Source organism: Pollachius pollachius (assembly GCF_949987615.1).
Source record: "Pollachius pollachius genome assembly, chromosome: 1".
Classification (NCBI taxonomy): Eukaryota; Metazoa; Chordata; class Actinopteri; order Gadiformes; family Gadidae; genus Pollachius; species Pollachius pollachius.
The window spans coordinates 36,036,815-36,053,838 of record NC_136934.1 but is presented as its reverse complement, the minus strand read 5'-3'; the positions used below and the strand labels follow the sequence as shown (position 1 = coordinate 36,053,838).

Sequence of the window (17,024 nt, the reverse complement as noted above, 5' to 3'; positions counted from 1 at the left end):
GGCCGAGTGCCAAGGATAATCACAGCTGTTCTGATATTCAGTAAAGCAGACCTCCTTTTCGGGTGATATTACTCAACATTTACCTGTGTCTCTGCGGTCAGAGCAGACAAGCCGATCCACCTAGGTGGCGTGTGGTCAGGGTAAACTGCCACAAAGGCCTTTCTAACAATTCATGTGAATCGAATGGTAAATGGTTGCATTTACAATTATTTTTTTTGCAAATTGAATGCATTTATATTCCTCTTTTATCCAAAGCGCTTTACAATATTTCCTGACATTCACCCATTCATGCAGCCACCGACGGCGGAGTCAACCACTGCTCCCACCAAGCTTGTTGTCGCCTTGCATGGGCAACACCGAGCTTGTCTGGAGCAGTTAGGATTCTGTGCCTTGTTCAGGGATACTTTGACACTCAGCTAGGAGGGGCCAGTGTTTGAACAAGCAACCTTGCGGTTACCAGCAAACCCACCCTACCTCCTGAGCGAATGCCGTCATGTCAAATTAATGTGTTTTTTTTTTAACCTACAATTCAAACTGTGAATTGACTGCAAGTCGCTTTGGATAAAAGCGACTTGCAGACTTGCTTGATTATTAAACAATCAAGCATATTGATTTAAGAGCTGATATCATTGATCAAAGTGATTCACCATCTCTGCATGCATGAATCATTTAAATCCTTTCTGTTTACTGATCTGAAGGGTGGATCAGGGGGATTCATATGCGATAAAGCAAGGACACCCCAGCCATGTAATCAATCAGGCTCATGGTCGGTGTGGACGTCATGAGCGCCCCAGAAGACTTTGGATTCACAGCCACCGAAATAGATATGCGTAGCGGAGGAAATGAGCAGTAGAGCTCAAATATTCAATTTCTTAACTAATGTGTTGTGTCTTCAAATGGTGAGTAGACCCTCCTAAACCACTTCAACAGCTATTCCCGGTTGCTACTCACGCAATCAATTTCACCAGTTGGATAATCACCCGTTGCCTGGTGTTCACACTTTACTTCCTGTGGTTGGACACTTCATCTGAATGGTTGAGGTGAAGTGAGCAAGATGAACAACAGGGTTTCCATGTCAAGCACAGTGGCCGTACTGTCTTTTAAAATAATAACGAGATGATGGAACTGCATGAGGTCAGTCTTGCCTCTTTCCTCTGTGTGCTCAAATAGAGAGAATCAGCGGGCCAGCATTGGATCAACAGTGCTGCTCAGACCATGAAGTGTGGATGGTTAATTGAATGCGCTTTACTAACGATGAATACAGTTAGCTTGGGTTTAAGCGAACCATTCCAGTGGCCCATTGATCCGAGGCGTCCATCATTTTGTACCTCTGCCCTGGCCATTTTGCTTCACAGGGTTATCAATAGACAAGACAATTAGCCCGAGCGATTACATAACACTGCCGTGCGTGCCAGCTCGGTCTCTATGGATAAGTGTAGCAGAGAAGGAGGAGGGGAAAGGATTAGAAAAGACACACAGATCATACATAATCTCCACCCAAATTCTTCTCCATGTTAATTAGGGAAGGATAGCTATTTCACCGGTGAGTAAATGTTTCGTTTTCATCCGTGTGGAGGTTGACAGTTTAGTTCTTCCGTTGCCATGGTGAAGAGAAACACGGATTGCATTTTTCCTAAATGCTTGTGAGAAGGTTGCAGATTACATGTTGAGTGTGTTTTATTTTCTTCTGTCGGTTGAAGGATGCGTTTCCTCCTCTTCCCTTCTCAGGCGAGCAACACCAACCACAACATAAAGTGCCAGTTATAAAACCCTGCTGAAATAGAAGTCAAAAGCAGAGTGGGGTGAAATTAATAGCAAATTATGAATTTTGTTGAATTTTTTGTTGTGTAGTAATGGCCAATTACAGTACTCAAAGATGGTAATTTACCAAAATGACATCTACTTGATGAGAAAAGTATCTCCCCTCACCACCTCCATTGTTGGAGTCTGTTCAGCTCCTCTCTCTTGTCACCTTTCCACCCCGTCCTTGAGAATCAACCAACCGGCAAACCAAACTGCCCACAAGTTCGTCCTGATGGGGGGGTGGAGACTACTCTGGTTTTAAATGTTGGAGCTTACGCGTGGCAGTGTTTGATTGGTTAGGGGGTTTAGCCATGACGATTGGAAACCACAGCTGTTGTTGTGATGGGGGACGTCTCCGAAACAGATGAAAATACTGTCTAATCAGGGCGTGATACAGCAGGAAGATGTCAAGATTGTGCTCGAACTCAAATGTAAAAATGGTGCTTTGCTGCATAAAAAAAAGATGTGTAATGACAAACATGCAGGTCTCCTTCATCGGTTGAGCTTCCCACAATCCTGTGCACGCAGTTCTAACATGCCACAGTCTTGACTGAACATTAACTATATGCCTATTTGATGAATTAAACAATTATAAATAACAAATACTAATCGTATTACCAAATTTTTACCTAAAGCAACCAAATCTGGTAGTCCTCATTGTTTTCTTGGAAGCTCTTCTCAAACCAGACTGGATCCAACTAACATACGCACCAATACCTGGCCATGAACATGGCTGCTGCCAGCACCCCCCTCCATAACCATATCCAGCAGCCCTGGCACTCAGCAGGGAGGGCTGGAAGGCTCACGGTATACAAAACCAGCAGGAGGCCATTGGATCGAAACGTGAATACCCAACTGAGCTTGGGTTGGTAATTACTGATAGCAATTGTTCAAACAATTGATTTATGATCAAAAACACATCTACCTGATTTAGATTGCTGTTTTCCTGTTGTGTTTTTGTTATTTATTCAAGGCCAATCATCATAGACCATTCTGGCCCCCCCTATCGATTTCTATTTATGGTTGTTAATTGTTCTCGAGAAGGGGTTTTAAACGTCTGCAATGGCCATACCGAACCTGATTGAAATCAATATAATTTTAATGAGGATTGATAAGAATCCTGCCATGAAAAATATTAGCTACTCTGAAGCCTGAGAGCCTGAACGACATAAGACATAAGGTAGACTTGATAAAAAAGCGATAAAGCGCCTATAGAAAGAGAGAGAGAGAGAGAGCGAGAGAGAGAGAGAGAGAAAGTCACAGAGAGAGAGAGAGAGAGAGAGAGAGAGAGAGAGAGAGAGAGAGAGAGAGAGAGAAAGTCAGAGAGCGAGAGAGAGAGAGATGAGACAAGGTAAGAGAAGAGGAGGGATGTGAGAAGGGAAGAAGAGAGAGACATAATAATGTGAAGATGGAGAGCAAGGAGAGAAAAAAGTATACAAAATGTATAGAAAATTGAATCAGTGGGGTAGTGACTGAGGAAAAAATAGCTAGTGTAGGAAGGGAAACATGAACAAAAACAAAATGGATAAAAGGATTGATTAATGTAGAGGAAAGAGAGACACAATAATAGATGTTTGAAAGGATGGTAGAGGATGAAGACTAGGTTGTAGTGGGACAGGACCACATCTGGCCCACTTTAAGAGGAGGTCCTTGTGAAAAAGGCTACAGCCAATAGGAAGATTGTTAACCTGTTAGCTAGCATTAACTCACATAAAACCTGTCATTGGGGGACATGGTTAGTGTACTAACTAGTTGTTCGCCCTAAAATATGAGCATTTACATTCAGTAATATAGATTTTCAATTTCATATTGAAATCTCATAAATCTGTAATTTACTTATATTTATGTTAATGCTACTACATGTAAGTGTCAGAAATTCCAATTCCTAGGGCAAGCCTGAATTCATAATTTCAGGCTTCACCAAATAATTGAATATTGAATATATAATATAAGAAAAATAAAATTGATTCATGGTTGCGTCTCTTTCTCTGTCTGTAAAGGCAGGAAACCATTGCTGCAAAATCAAGTTTTTGTCAACTGATCTTTTTCTAAAGGGTTACAATTGATAATACACGTGTGCTATTTGAATAACGCAAAATAGTAAAACAACAATGTCGCATCACTGGCTTTCAGATCTGCTCATCCGAGTTCAACTTGGTTACGACAGGGCTTCAATGCAGCCTAAAAGTTTCCAAACACGGTTTCCACAGAGAGAACAACTACTGCCACTTATCACAAAGCAAAAAGCTGGTTTGAACATTGTGCACAGTTTTGAATAAATTCCACCGCAGGACTGGTGCTATTTACCCGGTAATAAATCACACAGGCGCTATTTTTGGGGGACGGATTGCTATGAAATAAAAATACATTGGTACCTGTTCTTTTCATGTTTACTAAATAAACAATACATTATTTTTTGTAGGTCTTTTGGTATCTATTAAACTCATTGGAAAATTGGAAAAGCCGCTAAATACTTTAATTATTAAAACCATTCTAAAACGATTAAGATGTCAAAGTAATACTGGAATATTTGAATAATGTTTGAATACCGCATATTTGGCCATTCTGATGATGGCTGCCATTAGGTCCACCGAAGCGTTGACGTGAAGCGTTCTCACACGTCTAGTGCCTTTACACATATATTTGATCACTGGCATATTCATACGAGTAGGTGGCAGCTGGCATGCATAGCATTGCTCTCAAGAATGCTCATGAGGAAATTACCAAATCTGATTCAAAATAGCCATTTTCACCTTAATGGTTCAAGGTCTTCTTGTCCATCGTCAGAAATGAACACGATGACACAATGAAGGAATTCACTTCTGCACTGCTGGTGCCAGTACGGACCCAGTGCAGACCCAGTGCAGACCAAGTGGGACCCACTGCCGACCCACAGTCGACCCACTGCCCACTGCCAACTGCCCACCCACTACCCACTGCCAACTGCCCACCCACTACCCACTGCCCACTGCCCACCCACTGCCCACTGTGGACCCGCTGCCCACTGCCCACTGTGGACCCGCTGCCCACTGCCCACTGTGGACCCGCTGCCCACTGCCCACTGTGGACCCGCTGCCGACCCACTGCCCACTGTGGACCCGCTGCCGACCCACTGCCCACTGCCCACTGCCCACTGCCCACTGCCCACCCACTGCCCACTGTGGACCCGCTGCCCACTGTGGACCCGCTGCCGACCCACTGCCCACTGCCCACTGCCCACTGCCCACCCACTGCCCACTGTGGACCCGCTGCCCACTGCCCACTGTGGACCCGCTGCCCACTGCCCACTGTGGACCCGCTGCCGACCCACTGCCCACTGCCCACTGCCCACTGCCCACTGCCGACCCACTGCCCACTGCCCACTGCCCACTGCCCACTGCCGACCCACTGCCCACTGTGGACCCGCTGTCCACTGCCCACTGCCCACTGCCCACTGCCCACTGCCCACCTACTGCCCACTGTGGACCCGCTGTCCACTGCCCACTGCCCACTGCCCACTGCCCACTGCCCACCCACTGCCCACTGTGGACCCGCTGTCCACTGCCCACTGCCCACTGCCCACCCACTGCCCACTGTGGACCCGCTGTCCACTCCGGACCCACTACCCACTGCCGATCAGCTGTGGACCGGAGCTCCAGGGGTGCAACTGAGCGTAAACACTTAATTGCAGCCCGGGGTTCAGTCTCAGTCTATAAATGTCCTTCTAGTGCTTCAAGTCAATTGAATCGGGGGAGCCTGTTTTCATTGCTTTTACAACACATCATAAAGTTGATGTCAACCACGCTGGTGTACGTCTATCCCGGGGTAGCAGGAGAAGACGTAGTCGTGCAGGCATTCCAAAGCACTGGAGGAGTGCCTGGTGGGGGGTGGAGAATGGTGTTGTAGCTGGGCATTGGTCCATGTTACCTGGTCCATATGCTGCTGCTGCCGGCCCCCCCCGCCCCCACACCCAGCTGTGGAGAGGAACTGAACGTGGTGGTAGGCCGGTGTGTCTTTATGTGTGTCTGTGGGTGTATGGGTGTGTGTCTGTGTGTGCGCAAATTTGTGTTTGCATTTGTGTGCGTGCATGTGTGTTTGGGTACATGCAGGTGGTGAAGTAGCAGGTGTTCAATACATTCCTGCTAAACCAAGCAGTGATCAAACAGACCCTGGCTGTCTGGTTCTGTTTCCAACACAAAGGCAACTGCACTCTCACACAAACAGACACATGTATACACACTTTAAACTCTAAAACACAGACTCTGACACACAATGTCATACCCATATCAATTCCTCGAAATTACCTGAAAGAAGGAGACATGCACAGACAGAAAGAGAACATCACGCACAGTTGATTTACACACAAACACACACACACACTGTGCTGGCCAGAAGGCCAGAGTGTCCTTTAGACTCATGAATGTCCTGTCAGACATCCACAGATGTTCCCCTCCAACACACGCACGCACGCACGCACGCACGCACGCACGCACGCACGCACGCACGCACGCACGCACGCACACACACACACACAGACAAACAAACTGCCAGTAGAGCAGTTATGAGCCACACAACCCATAAAAGCAACAGCATACAAGACAACACAATGACAAGAAAAAAAAGACAACACCACAGCAAGAGCCCAACTGAAGAAATGCCTATAGCAGTCCACAGGTATAGCTGTTTGGTGGCTCACCTAGCCTTTACAAGGGCATTAACCCCACAGGTATGACCCCGACCTGCAATCCTATCCTGCTATGTAAGTCCCACTATCTTTCAAAGCTCTCTACTCTTTGTCTTCACTGTCCTGTCTGTAATGGCTCTAAATCCCATAAGAATAAATATAAAAGAATGAATAAGAGGATAAACTGTGGCGGGTTAATAGTATGAAAAGTGAATTTTATTACACCCTGAAAAGGTAATGGTAGCTGAACAGTGTCGCCTTTAATGACAATTTTAATTGTCCATTTGAATGGATCAATATACATTAAAAAGCTCATTTGGAGATAATATTACTGTTAACACTGACTTTTTAAAAAACTTGAGTCGAAAAGTTCATAGCATAGCCAAATTGTAACTTACAACCGTACCTTACAATCGTTACAGAGCCTTCTCTTCAAACAACAAAGACATTTCAAAGGGGTTCGACTGGTACTTATCACAGATTTTAAGATTTATTCTCAAAAGTTCAAACTTCCTGTAACTGTCATGTCCAACAGACCACATTGTGTTTTAATGAACGTGATGAATGAACGCTGGTCCGGACCACCAGCGCTCGGCTTGTACGAGACAAATAAGGCGTTTTCCTCCATCTCTGGGAATCTGTTAGGCACCGCAGAACTTTGTAACTCGACCCCCTGAATATGGGCCGTTAATCAACTCACTGAGATTAAGGCCGTTTAAGTGTGACCTTTTAGAAATGTCTTTCTACAATGTACTGGAAATGCGAATCATGGTTAGTGAAATGTCAGGCACACACTTTGTATAAACAGTTGAAGATGTTGAAAACACCTCAAGGATGTCTAACGTTCACCCCGCTGCTATTTCCTCCACCTGCATGGCTTTAGTTTCATTACACCTTCATGCATCCTGGCTGGGCCCACAGAGGCTCTTTCACAGCAGCGCCATGATAGCACGCTTAGCATGGTCGTTTGTGTAGCAGCCTGACTTGCTAGCAATCCTAACACGATGAACACCGTATGATCCCAAGTAGCCTATTATGTACTGTATTTGGCTGTAGGATGATACCAAAGCACCCATCAGAACAAAACTTTGCACAGAAAGACCCCCCCCCCCCCCCCCCCCCCCCCCTATGTGTTGAACCCAGGACCTTCTGTTCCCGCTGTGATTAGCATTAGCTCTTCCCACAGCGTCACTGTGCCACCATCATGGTCCCTCAGGAATCATTTTGTAGAAGCATGCATGTGTAAAATTACTCTGAATGTATCTGTTATCAAGTTCAACCACTTGAATCATTGGGAGTAGAACACAAGCTCCGGGCTTGATACACACCTGCTGTTGACTCCCAAATACATGATTTCCCCTTCATTATAAAGAAAACACCGACTTAAATTCGGGGCAATGTCATTTCCGCTAGCATCATAAGAGATACCCTCTATAGTCAGTCACCCACGATATGAATTATCAGGCTGAAATTCTAATGTAGTTTTCTCTGATTATGTTTGTGTATGTGTGTGTGTTGCAGTGGGTGACAGCATGTTAATGCAAGCAAGATAAAGCACACCGGTGGTCTGTTACGTAACTCCAGCACAACAGACCTGCTACTGGTCACATCACTGGATGGATACGGTGCTGGCACCCAAAGCTCTGTCACTTCAGATCCGCACAGAGGAAGAGGAGAGTGGGCGGCGGCAGTCACCACTGCCAGCTCTCCTGGTCCCCCTACAGGCAGAACGCTGCCATAACATGCATTTTACCTGTTATGGTGATAGGATGGGGTGAAGTAAGGGTTGATACAGAATGCCCGAATATCTGAATGAATATTTAATGAAAGCCCCTGAGATGCTGAATTTCTCACTCAAGTCATCTCCTTTAACTTTCTCACAGGGGTATTAAATATGAATACCCCACCAGGGCACTCAACACCTTGCAATCGACTACGACCTTAAACGTATGCAGTTTATGTTCAACTACATGTATGTATGTACACTTTTCTTTGTTTGCCACCGTTGCACCCCTGTACCGAACCAAAACCATCAGAAAAACTAAGCTCCACTGCTTATTTCACTGCTTCCTAATCTCCGGGTTGGTTCCCCAATTGAGGACGCCTCATAGGCATGTGGGGTCACAGGAGATCACTGACATAATAGATGATAGATATTTGATAGTCAAATTTAGCAATCAAATAAATGTATCATTTATTTTTAAGTCATCATAGAGGTCCTGTATATTTAAACTAACTTCCCTATTATTCATAGCCATGAGCAAACTACTACTAATCTCTGAGTGTGATCAACACATTGGGTGGTATCAGATGTAATGTGCAGGTCATCATTAACCATTGCTATTTGCAACAATGCACCACATCTGTATTCTGTGGATGATTCGTTAAGATCGCCTGGCACTCCATACAAAATGCATATGTATCAGCAACATTTGAGCACCAATACATATATAACCCTCTTGTCCCCCTGTTCTCAACATCGCCACCTGTCAGTTAGACAGGGACATCAGGATCCAAACCACACTGTCAAACAGATAGAGGCTTCAGGGTCCTCGAAGGCCCAACACCAGGGTATCCACTGTGTAGCTATAGACAACCGTCCTCAACCGAGACCCATTATATACACAGGGCCGGGAAGGAAGAGGGCAGACCGGGCCGTTACTGCTCCCCACGGAGGAGCTCACCACGCTGGGTCAGCTCTGTGACGGCCTTCCCTCTCTATCAGGGAGCAGAGGGACAGGGAGGAGAGAGGCACGAGAGAAGTTCAGGGGAAAGAGAGAGAGGGGAAGGAGAGAAAAGGGGAAAGAAAGGGGAAAGAGAGAGGGAGAGAGAGAGAGAGAGAGAGAGAGAGAGAGAGAGAGAGAGAGAGACAGAGAGAGAGACAGAGACAGAGAGAGAGACAGAGAGAGGGAGATAGCACGAGAGTGAGTGAGCGAGAGGAGCAGTAAAGAGAGAGAGTGTCAGGAAATAATAAGGGAACAGAGAGAGGTAAGAGTAAAGCAGGGAACACTGAGAGAAATAGAGAAGAAAGAGAGAGAGAGTTAGAAAGACAGAGAGAGTTAGGAGAAAGGATGTATCAGTGGAGAGTGGAGGAGTGGGACAGCTGGTCTGTGGGAGAGCCAGGCACTCCCGCCGGTCGCCCCAGAGAGATTGATGGAAAAGAGAGAGAGCAAGGGAGATGAGATAGAGAGAGGGAGAGGTAGGGGGAAGGGGAGTATAAGAGGAGACAGAGGGATATAGAGGAAAGAAGAGGAGACAGACAGACAAACAGACAGACAGACAGACAGACAGACAGTCGGATAGACGGATAGATAGAGAGGCAGAGGGGTGATGAGGGACGAATCAAGAGAGAAATCACAGATGTATATCACAGCAAGCGAAAGACAGGAACAGCGAGAGAATGAAAGGAAGAGAGGGTTATGGACAGGAAAGAGATAGAAAGGGAAATAAGAAATAAGTCCATGAAGGAGGTGCTGAGATACAAAAGAGAGGGAAAAGGAGGAGAGGCAGCTAGAGGGAGAGAGAACGAGGGATGGAGAAAGAGAGAGGGAGACGGAGAGCGCGAGAGAAAGAGAGTGACGAGGACTTTGATGAGGACTTTATGGATATTACATTATTATTAAATAATCGTAATCGACAATTTCGTTAACGCTTTCTAATAGTGACATTACTACAAATGTTGTATTATAGCATAATTTTGGCAACAATAGTTGCATCTTGGCCTTTACGAATCCCTAAATTACCAACTAGCATTGAGGACTAACATAAGCACCGACTAGCAGAGACAATGAGGACTCTAAGGTTACTTCAATAACTATTGACATTACAAACCTGTTGAACACCCAAGAAAATTTCACACACGTTCTAAATAACCCCAAAAAACTCGACACATCTAACCTATTTACTGTTGATTACCATTGAGTCCCTGAGCAGAGACTTCAATCCAAAGCATCCCATGATGAATTCAGATACCAACCATTCTGGGCCAGGTAGAGGTAAGACATTTGGGAGGGGCTCCAGTGCCCAGCAAACATACCTGGCCTCTACTATAAATGTCCCCCAGCTGATCTCTGGCTTTTATTGTCAGCATACAGCTGGGAAACACAATGCAGCTTCCCATACGCCGCAATATATTACACCGTCTGTAATATTCTGCCGATGTTACATAGCGTCTAGAATTAGCATTTATTCCCCCATTAACCCCGGCTGGCTTTATGTTGTTCTTGTACTACGTCTTCGCTAGCGGTATCTGTCACCTCCGTTTACCCCAACCATATGGGGCTCTCGGTGATGTATTGTGCTTTCTTCCTTATAAAGGAAGATGTTTAATAATAATAGAATACATTTAAATGTATTCATTCTGTCATTCTTTTTCTTTTTTTTCCTTTTAAAGTGACTATCAGGTGAGGTTGCGGGCATAAAAAACAAAGCCGAACACGAGGGTAACACGAGATGTAGAAGAATTTGAATAAAAGTAAAGAAAGTTAACAAGCTAGGTGTGGACGCAGTTGACACCTGGGGGGTGGGGGGGTGAGGAGCTGGTGGGACTTGAAATGTATCTGAGGGAGGGGGCTGGCTGTGGGGGTGGAGGGGAAGAGGAAGGAACTAGACTAGAGTGAGGAAACGGAGCAGGTAGAGGACACGGTTGACGAAGAGGGATGTGAGTGGACGGCATGAGAGCGATGGATAGAGGGAGACGAGGGTTGGAGACTCTGATGAAAGGCTGTGTGCTAAGATAGAAGATTTCAAAGGCTAGAGAAGGGTGTCTAAGCTCAGCTGATATGAAAACAGAGCGGTGATAAGGGAAGATGGCCCTTCATCACTGTTTCTCCTGATTTTCAGACCTCTGAATGCTTTTCATAAGGACCTGAAATTAATGACAATGAATGTGATGGACACGCATTAGAGGATTTAGAGAAAAGGAGAGAGAGAGAAAGAGAGAGAGACAGTGTGATGAGAGACAGACAGAGGGTAACACGAGAGAGAGTGGAGAGTGCGCTCCCTTCGTGAGGTGAGTGACAGCCATGAATATTTAACGCCTCTCATCCGGAGCGGACCGCTATCGGTTCATCTACCCGCTGCTCCGATCCCAGTCAAAGTCCAAAGCTATACACTCTTCTTTGCTCAATTAAACGGGGATAGGCATTTGATTAATTAACCTTAGCCTCGTGCTCCTTTATGAGCTCAGTAGAGCACTGGGATCCTCTGAGAGATTAGAGGCTATTGGCAGCCTTGGTGCGTTCACGCTGAACTTCTGTCAACATGCTTCTTATGTTAGAATGCAGTGGTGAAGACAGGGCTGATCTCTGGCATTGTTCCTTCACTGCATGGTTTCTTCTATATAGGTCCACTGAAGGAACACAATTGGAAAATACTGTCAGGGGGGAAAGCTAGGATACAGTTCCACCTCCTGGCCTGAGAAGTGGGATGAGATATCAAAGACAGCAACAGGTACAGCCAGATCTACCCAATATCCTCCGGCCAGCTCTCTGTTTCTGATTCTTACTAGCAGCATAAGATGTAAATGTGAATATATTCTGAGTGCAGAGTGTATTTACATTTTGGTATGTTAATCTTGAAATTGATAATTGTGATTGTTCTCAGCCTCACCTCTTTAGTGACTTTATATCATGTCATATAGGTAAAGAAACAAACATAACAATGAACACACTCCAACAAGATAATACTCATCTGTTGGACAATCACATACCTCGGTGACACACTGACACACTATACAGTCGGTGGAACAACCCCCACTGGGAATGTTAAAATGAGGGTTAAATACTCTCCCCTGACATAGTGCCCTTGTGCAAAGCGTTCGTGTGGAAAACGGTAGAAATAGCAGACACAGCCATGACCCATTTAGAATCATTTCCCCAATGTCGCGGAAGGTTACAAACAAATAAGAGAACTCATTGGTTATAATGTGGATGTGACTATAAGGGTTGGGATCTTAAATCATAATGACAGAATGGGAGATCTTAAGGAATGATTCACAGAGTACAGACTAAATACATGCTAATAATTAGACCTTCATTAGAAATATAATCCCCAAACCACTGATGTATTTCATTATTCCCTTACACAAGTAGGGTCTTCCTCAGCAAAGCCCATCCCCCATAACCAGTTCCCTTGAAGCAAAACCCCCTAAGCTCAGGCAAGACTATCTGAGAACTGCCAGAGCTCCTGCCGCATGACATGGCCGATGTTTGTGGGTTGGTATTGCCGAAAGACATCTATAGCTTCTATGTGAATCTAGTATCTGCTAGATTAAGCCAGTATCTGCTAGTTGAAGCCAATAGCTGCTAAGTGAAGCTAGTAGCTGCTAAGCGAAGCCAGTAAATTCTATTTGAAGCTAGTAACTGTTAGATTAAGCTATTATCTGCTATATGAAGCTAGTAGCTGTTAAGCAAAGCTAGTGGCTGCTACGTAAAGCCAGTTACTGCTATTTGAAGCTAGTAACTGGTAGATTAAGCTAGTATCTGCGGGGTCATCCCTATGTTCCCCAGGTCCTATGTTCCCCTGGTGCAAAGGGTTAGGGTCAGGTTTAGGGTTAGGGTTAGGGTAAGGGTTAGTGTGAGGGTTAACCCTAAACCTAACCCTAACCATAACCAATTGGAGGAGAGCCATTCTAACCAATCACAGGCGAATCAAAGGCGAAAAAGGCGGTACTTGCCCCTACCATCCAACGAAAAAAAGATTTGCTCACAGGGTCACATACAAAGCGGGGAACATGGGTACGTTCCCGTATCTGCTATTTGAAGCTAGTATCTGCTAAGTGAAGCTAGTAGCTGCTACGGGAAGCCGGTAGCTGCTATTTGAAGCTAGTAACTGGCACATGAATATAATAGCTGACATGTGAAGCTAGTAGCTGTCTCTGAACTTCAGTCTGTGAACTTCACAAGCATCTACTGAGGACCTGTATCAATAACCACAGATAACCACGTGAAGAGAAATGGCGTATAACAAATAGTTCTGTTATTTGATACCCTTTACCTCTTCACGGAGAGCATGTATGGGCAATCTTGCTCGATTGTAGGCAATCACATGCTGGGTTTCATTCCAATCCAACACTACAGCAGTTGATTTGACAGATTAGCTCACTTTCAAAGAAATGGGATTAGATTAGTACCGCAAACTTGCAAAGATTTTCTATCAAGCACGAATCCAGTGAATCAAAATGGAAATGGCATCTACAAAGTTATCACATCACTCTTCACAACACAAAGATTACATGAAGTAGAAATGTATGATGAGGTCATTCTGCTTGTTCACTGTGTGCACCACCATATTAATGTAACTTGTAATTCTGACTTGACTGAGCATTCCATTGCTCTTTTCCATATGAATATTCGAGTACAAACATAATCATTTCCCCGACCAGGTGTTTCCGGTTCTCCCTAATTAACCCAGTGTTTCCTGTGTCTTATTATACTTTGTGTATTTGCATTTTTGTTGTCCCCGTCTGCTGTAATGTATTGTCTGTCTGCTTGTTAGTTAAGATAGCTGTATTCCTTCACTGTTTACACTTTTTTTTGGATCTGCATTCTTGCCAAGCAAAGTTCCTCTCACCTGTCTCCTGAGTCTCAGCATTTGGGTCCGAGATCCAAATTGTTACATTGCAACTGTCAAAGTAGCAGTGACTGTCACTACCAATTTAACTTTACCTGATTCAAAGAAATGTTTTTTTATGTCAATAAGCGTCATCAATGGATACTTGGTTGGGTATTATCTACCTCTACAAGTCACTTTCACATACACTTACCAAGTTTTTAAGAGCAGTGTTACTTAAATCGACAGCATATCAATAGCGACTGCAAGCATGTGTGTGTGAGTGTGTCTGTCTCTCTCTATCTGTCACACACACACTAGGACATTCAATCCTGGTGTATGATTACTGCTTGTATCCATGTATTGCACAGCTCACTAGCAGACGTGTGTGTGTGTGTGTGTGTGTGTGTGTGTGTGTGTGTGTGTGTGTGTGTGTGTGTGTGTGTATTTGTGTGTGGGTGTGTGTGTGTGTGTGAGTCTGTGTGCGTGTGTGTGCATAGGTGTATGTGCACACATGTTGCTCGTATGTTTAAAGCGGTACCTCCTCCTGGTCCAACATGTAGAGCTGATTTCCGGAGATCACGCAGAGACGTGGGTTCCAGGGATCTTGCGTGGGGCGGTCGTAGACCGGGTGGTCGTGCGAGGGGCGTTCGAAGGCAGGACGGGCGTGCGAGGGACGATCGTAGATGGGACGCTCGTGCGCTGGGGCGTCGTAGGAGGGAGCGTGGAACGGCGGGAGGTGGGAGCGATGATGGCGGTGGTGATGATAAGAGGGGGGGGCAGCACACCTCGCATCTGGAGGGGGAGGGGGGGGGGGAGGGGAGGGGATGAGGAGGAGAGCGGGAGGAGTGGGGAAAGGGAGGAGGGATGGGGAGGAGAAAGGGAGGAGGGATGGGGAGGAGAAAGGAAGGAGGGATGGGGAGGAGAAAGGGAGGAGGGATGGGGAGGTAGAAGAAGAGAGGAAAGGAGGCAGGAAGGACAGGATCAGTCAGGCCCAATTGGTTGCAGGGTTGAGACATGGCATGTGCATGTGCATGTGTGCGGGCACATGGTCACACACATGTGCCATTGTCACATTCTCACGCTCATAAATAACACCGGGTTCAGCTGACAGTTGGAACAAATTTGATAACACCTGCACCAAGCGCCTGCAGACTGAGCACCGCAGGGAACCCTAAAGTAGTTCCCGGTACTGTTGTCGTTAATGCAGACAATACAGTTTTATTACCACAACCTCACACTGAATGGTTTTTGACAGGTAGTGTGGACATTTTACGACACTTTTCTTTTAGTTGTTCATTCCAACAAAAATATGAAATATATGCATGTTCAAGATTACAATGATACACAACTGCAATGGATACACTGAAATAATACATGTAGACATGTATTGATAATAACTCAATGATGATATTATCATATAATGATAATAATTTTATCATCCCTATTAATTATTAGACAATTTATTCTAGACCGCAATTCTCGAAGTACTCTTGTCTGTGCCCCTTAGGTTTGACCTGATTGGATGCTGGCCAAAAAGAAACATCCAATCAGACACAGGCAAGAGACTACCAATGGCCTGGAAACAACCACACAGGCGAGACTGCTTCCAAAAATACTTAATCAGTCTCTTACAACCGATATGGGTGCACTCGTTTTGCTTGAGATAGAGTACAATTTTCTTTTGTGGAGAGCAACAGGGAATAATTGTAGAATAATAATAAGTAAGTATGGTAATAATAGTAAATATAATAATGATAATAATAATAATAATAATAATAATAACAATAATAATAAAAATAATAATAATAATAATAATAATAATAATAATAATAATAATATACTATAGATAATATAATAATTACAAATTGTGCAGAAGTAATTTAGTTTCATTATTGTGCGGCTAACGTTATGTTTCATAAAGCTGTCCCCGGCTACGACCCTCCCAGATTTATCTGATGATCGCTCCCTTCTTTCTCTGCCTCTGATCTCGCTCCCTCTGTCTTCAGAGAGTCTTTAAAGTATCGCTCTCTCTGCCTGAACAATTTATTTTATTTTATTAATAAACCAAACGACAACGTAGGCATCTGGTAATACTGAGTATTTTGTCTTGGAGCTGCCAAATATGGATAGAGCAGTACGGTGTCTCTCTCTCTTGATACAGACTGATGCTGGTACGCCCTCATCTTTGAACCAGTCTGGGAAACATTAGTGGGAATAGAAGGAGACCATAATGTGTGGAGCAATACTTTGAAGCACACTTTTCTCAGGTTATATTCCATACTGTATTTCTAAGGCCTCCTGTGAATAATCCTTTGACTTGATATAGATAAAAACAAACATGAAATGTTCTCATATTCCTTGTGTCTTCCTTGTTTACAGGGAAAGGATCTGTAATTCCTGTTTGATTAAACTCTTTGTTTGGAGTCCCACCAAGTCATATTTCCATAGTTGAACACGCACATACTTTCTCAAAGGCACACATACTCGTTTTGAATCGCCAAACACTCTCTCGCAAACACGTACACACACACACACACACACAGGAACACACGGTACCATTTATTGGTTCCATTATGCTGACAGTGCATCACTGTGTCCATCAGGTCGACAGTTGACACAGAGTCTTGGTGACAACGACCTTCAACCCTTTTATCAACCGGTACTTGGCACATGTTGCTGTTTGCGGACGGAAATCAGCTGAGAGAACCACCGGGGACTCTGTCTCTCCTCCACCCCTCTCTAATTCACACAATCTCTTCCTACTCTCCTTTTATTTCATTCTCACCACCTCATCCTCCTCCTCCTTCCCTCCAAATGTTCTCCTCTCTCAGCCTTCTCTACTTGCCCGCCTGCATATCACCTCCTCCCCATTCCATCTCCCCCTTCCTCTCCTCCCCCCCTTTCCTCTCCTCCTTCTCTTCCTCTCCCCCCTATTCCTCTCTTCCTCAATTTTCCTCTCCTATCCTCACCCCTTCTCCTCCTCCCCTCCGCATACACATCTCAC

General features: G+C 44.8%; 1 protein-coding gene across 1 annotated transcript in view; it reads right to left on the bottom strand.

Moving 5' to 3' along the window:
• Positions 1-17,024, bottom strand: part of syngap1b (synaptic Ras GTPase activating protein 1b) — a gene marked incomplete at both ends in the record, with an annotated part of 118,996 nt that overhangs the window by 74,368 nt on the left and 27,604 nt on the right. Inside the window, one exon of the mRNA XM_079735530.1 lies at positions 14,559-14,812. Coding sequence (XP_079591656.1) covers positions 14,559-14,812 — 254 coding nt within the window. The remainder of the gene's footprint in view (positions 1-14,558; positions 14,813-17,024) is intronic.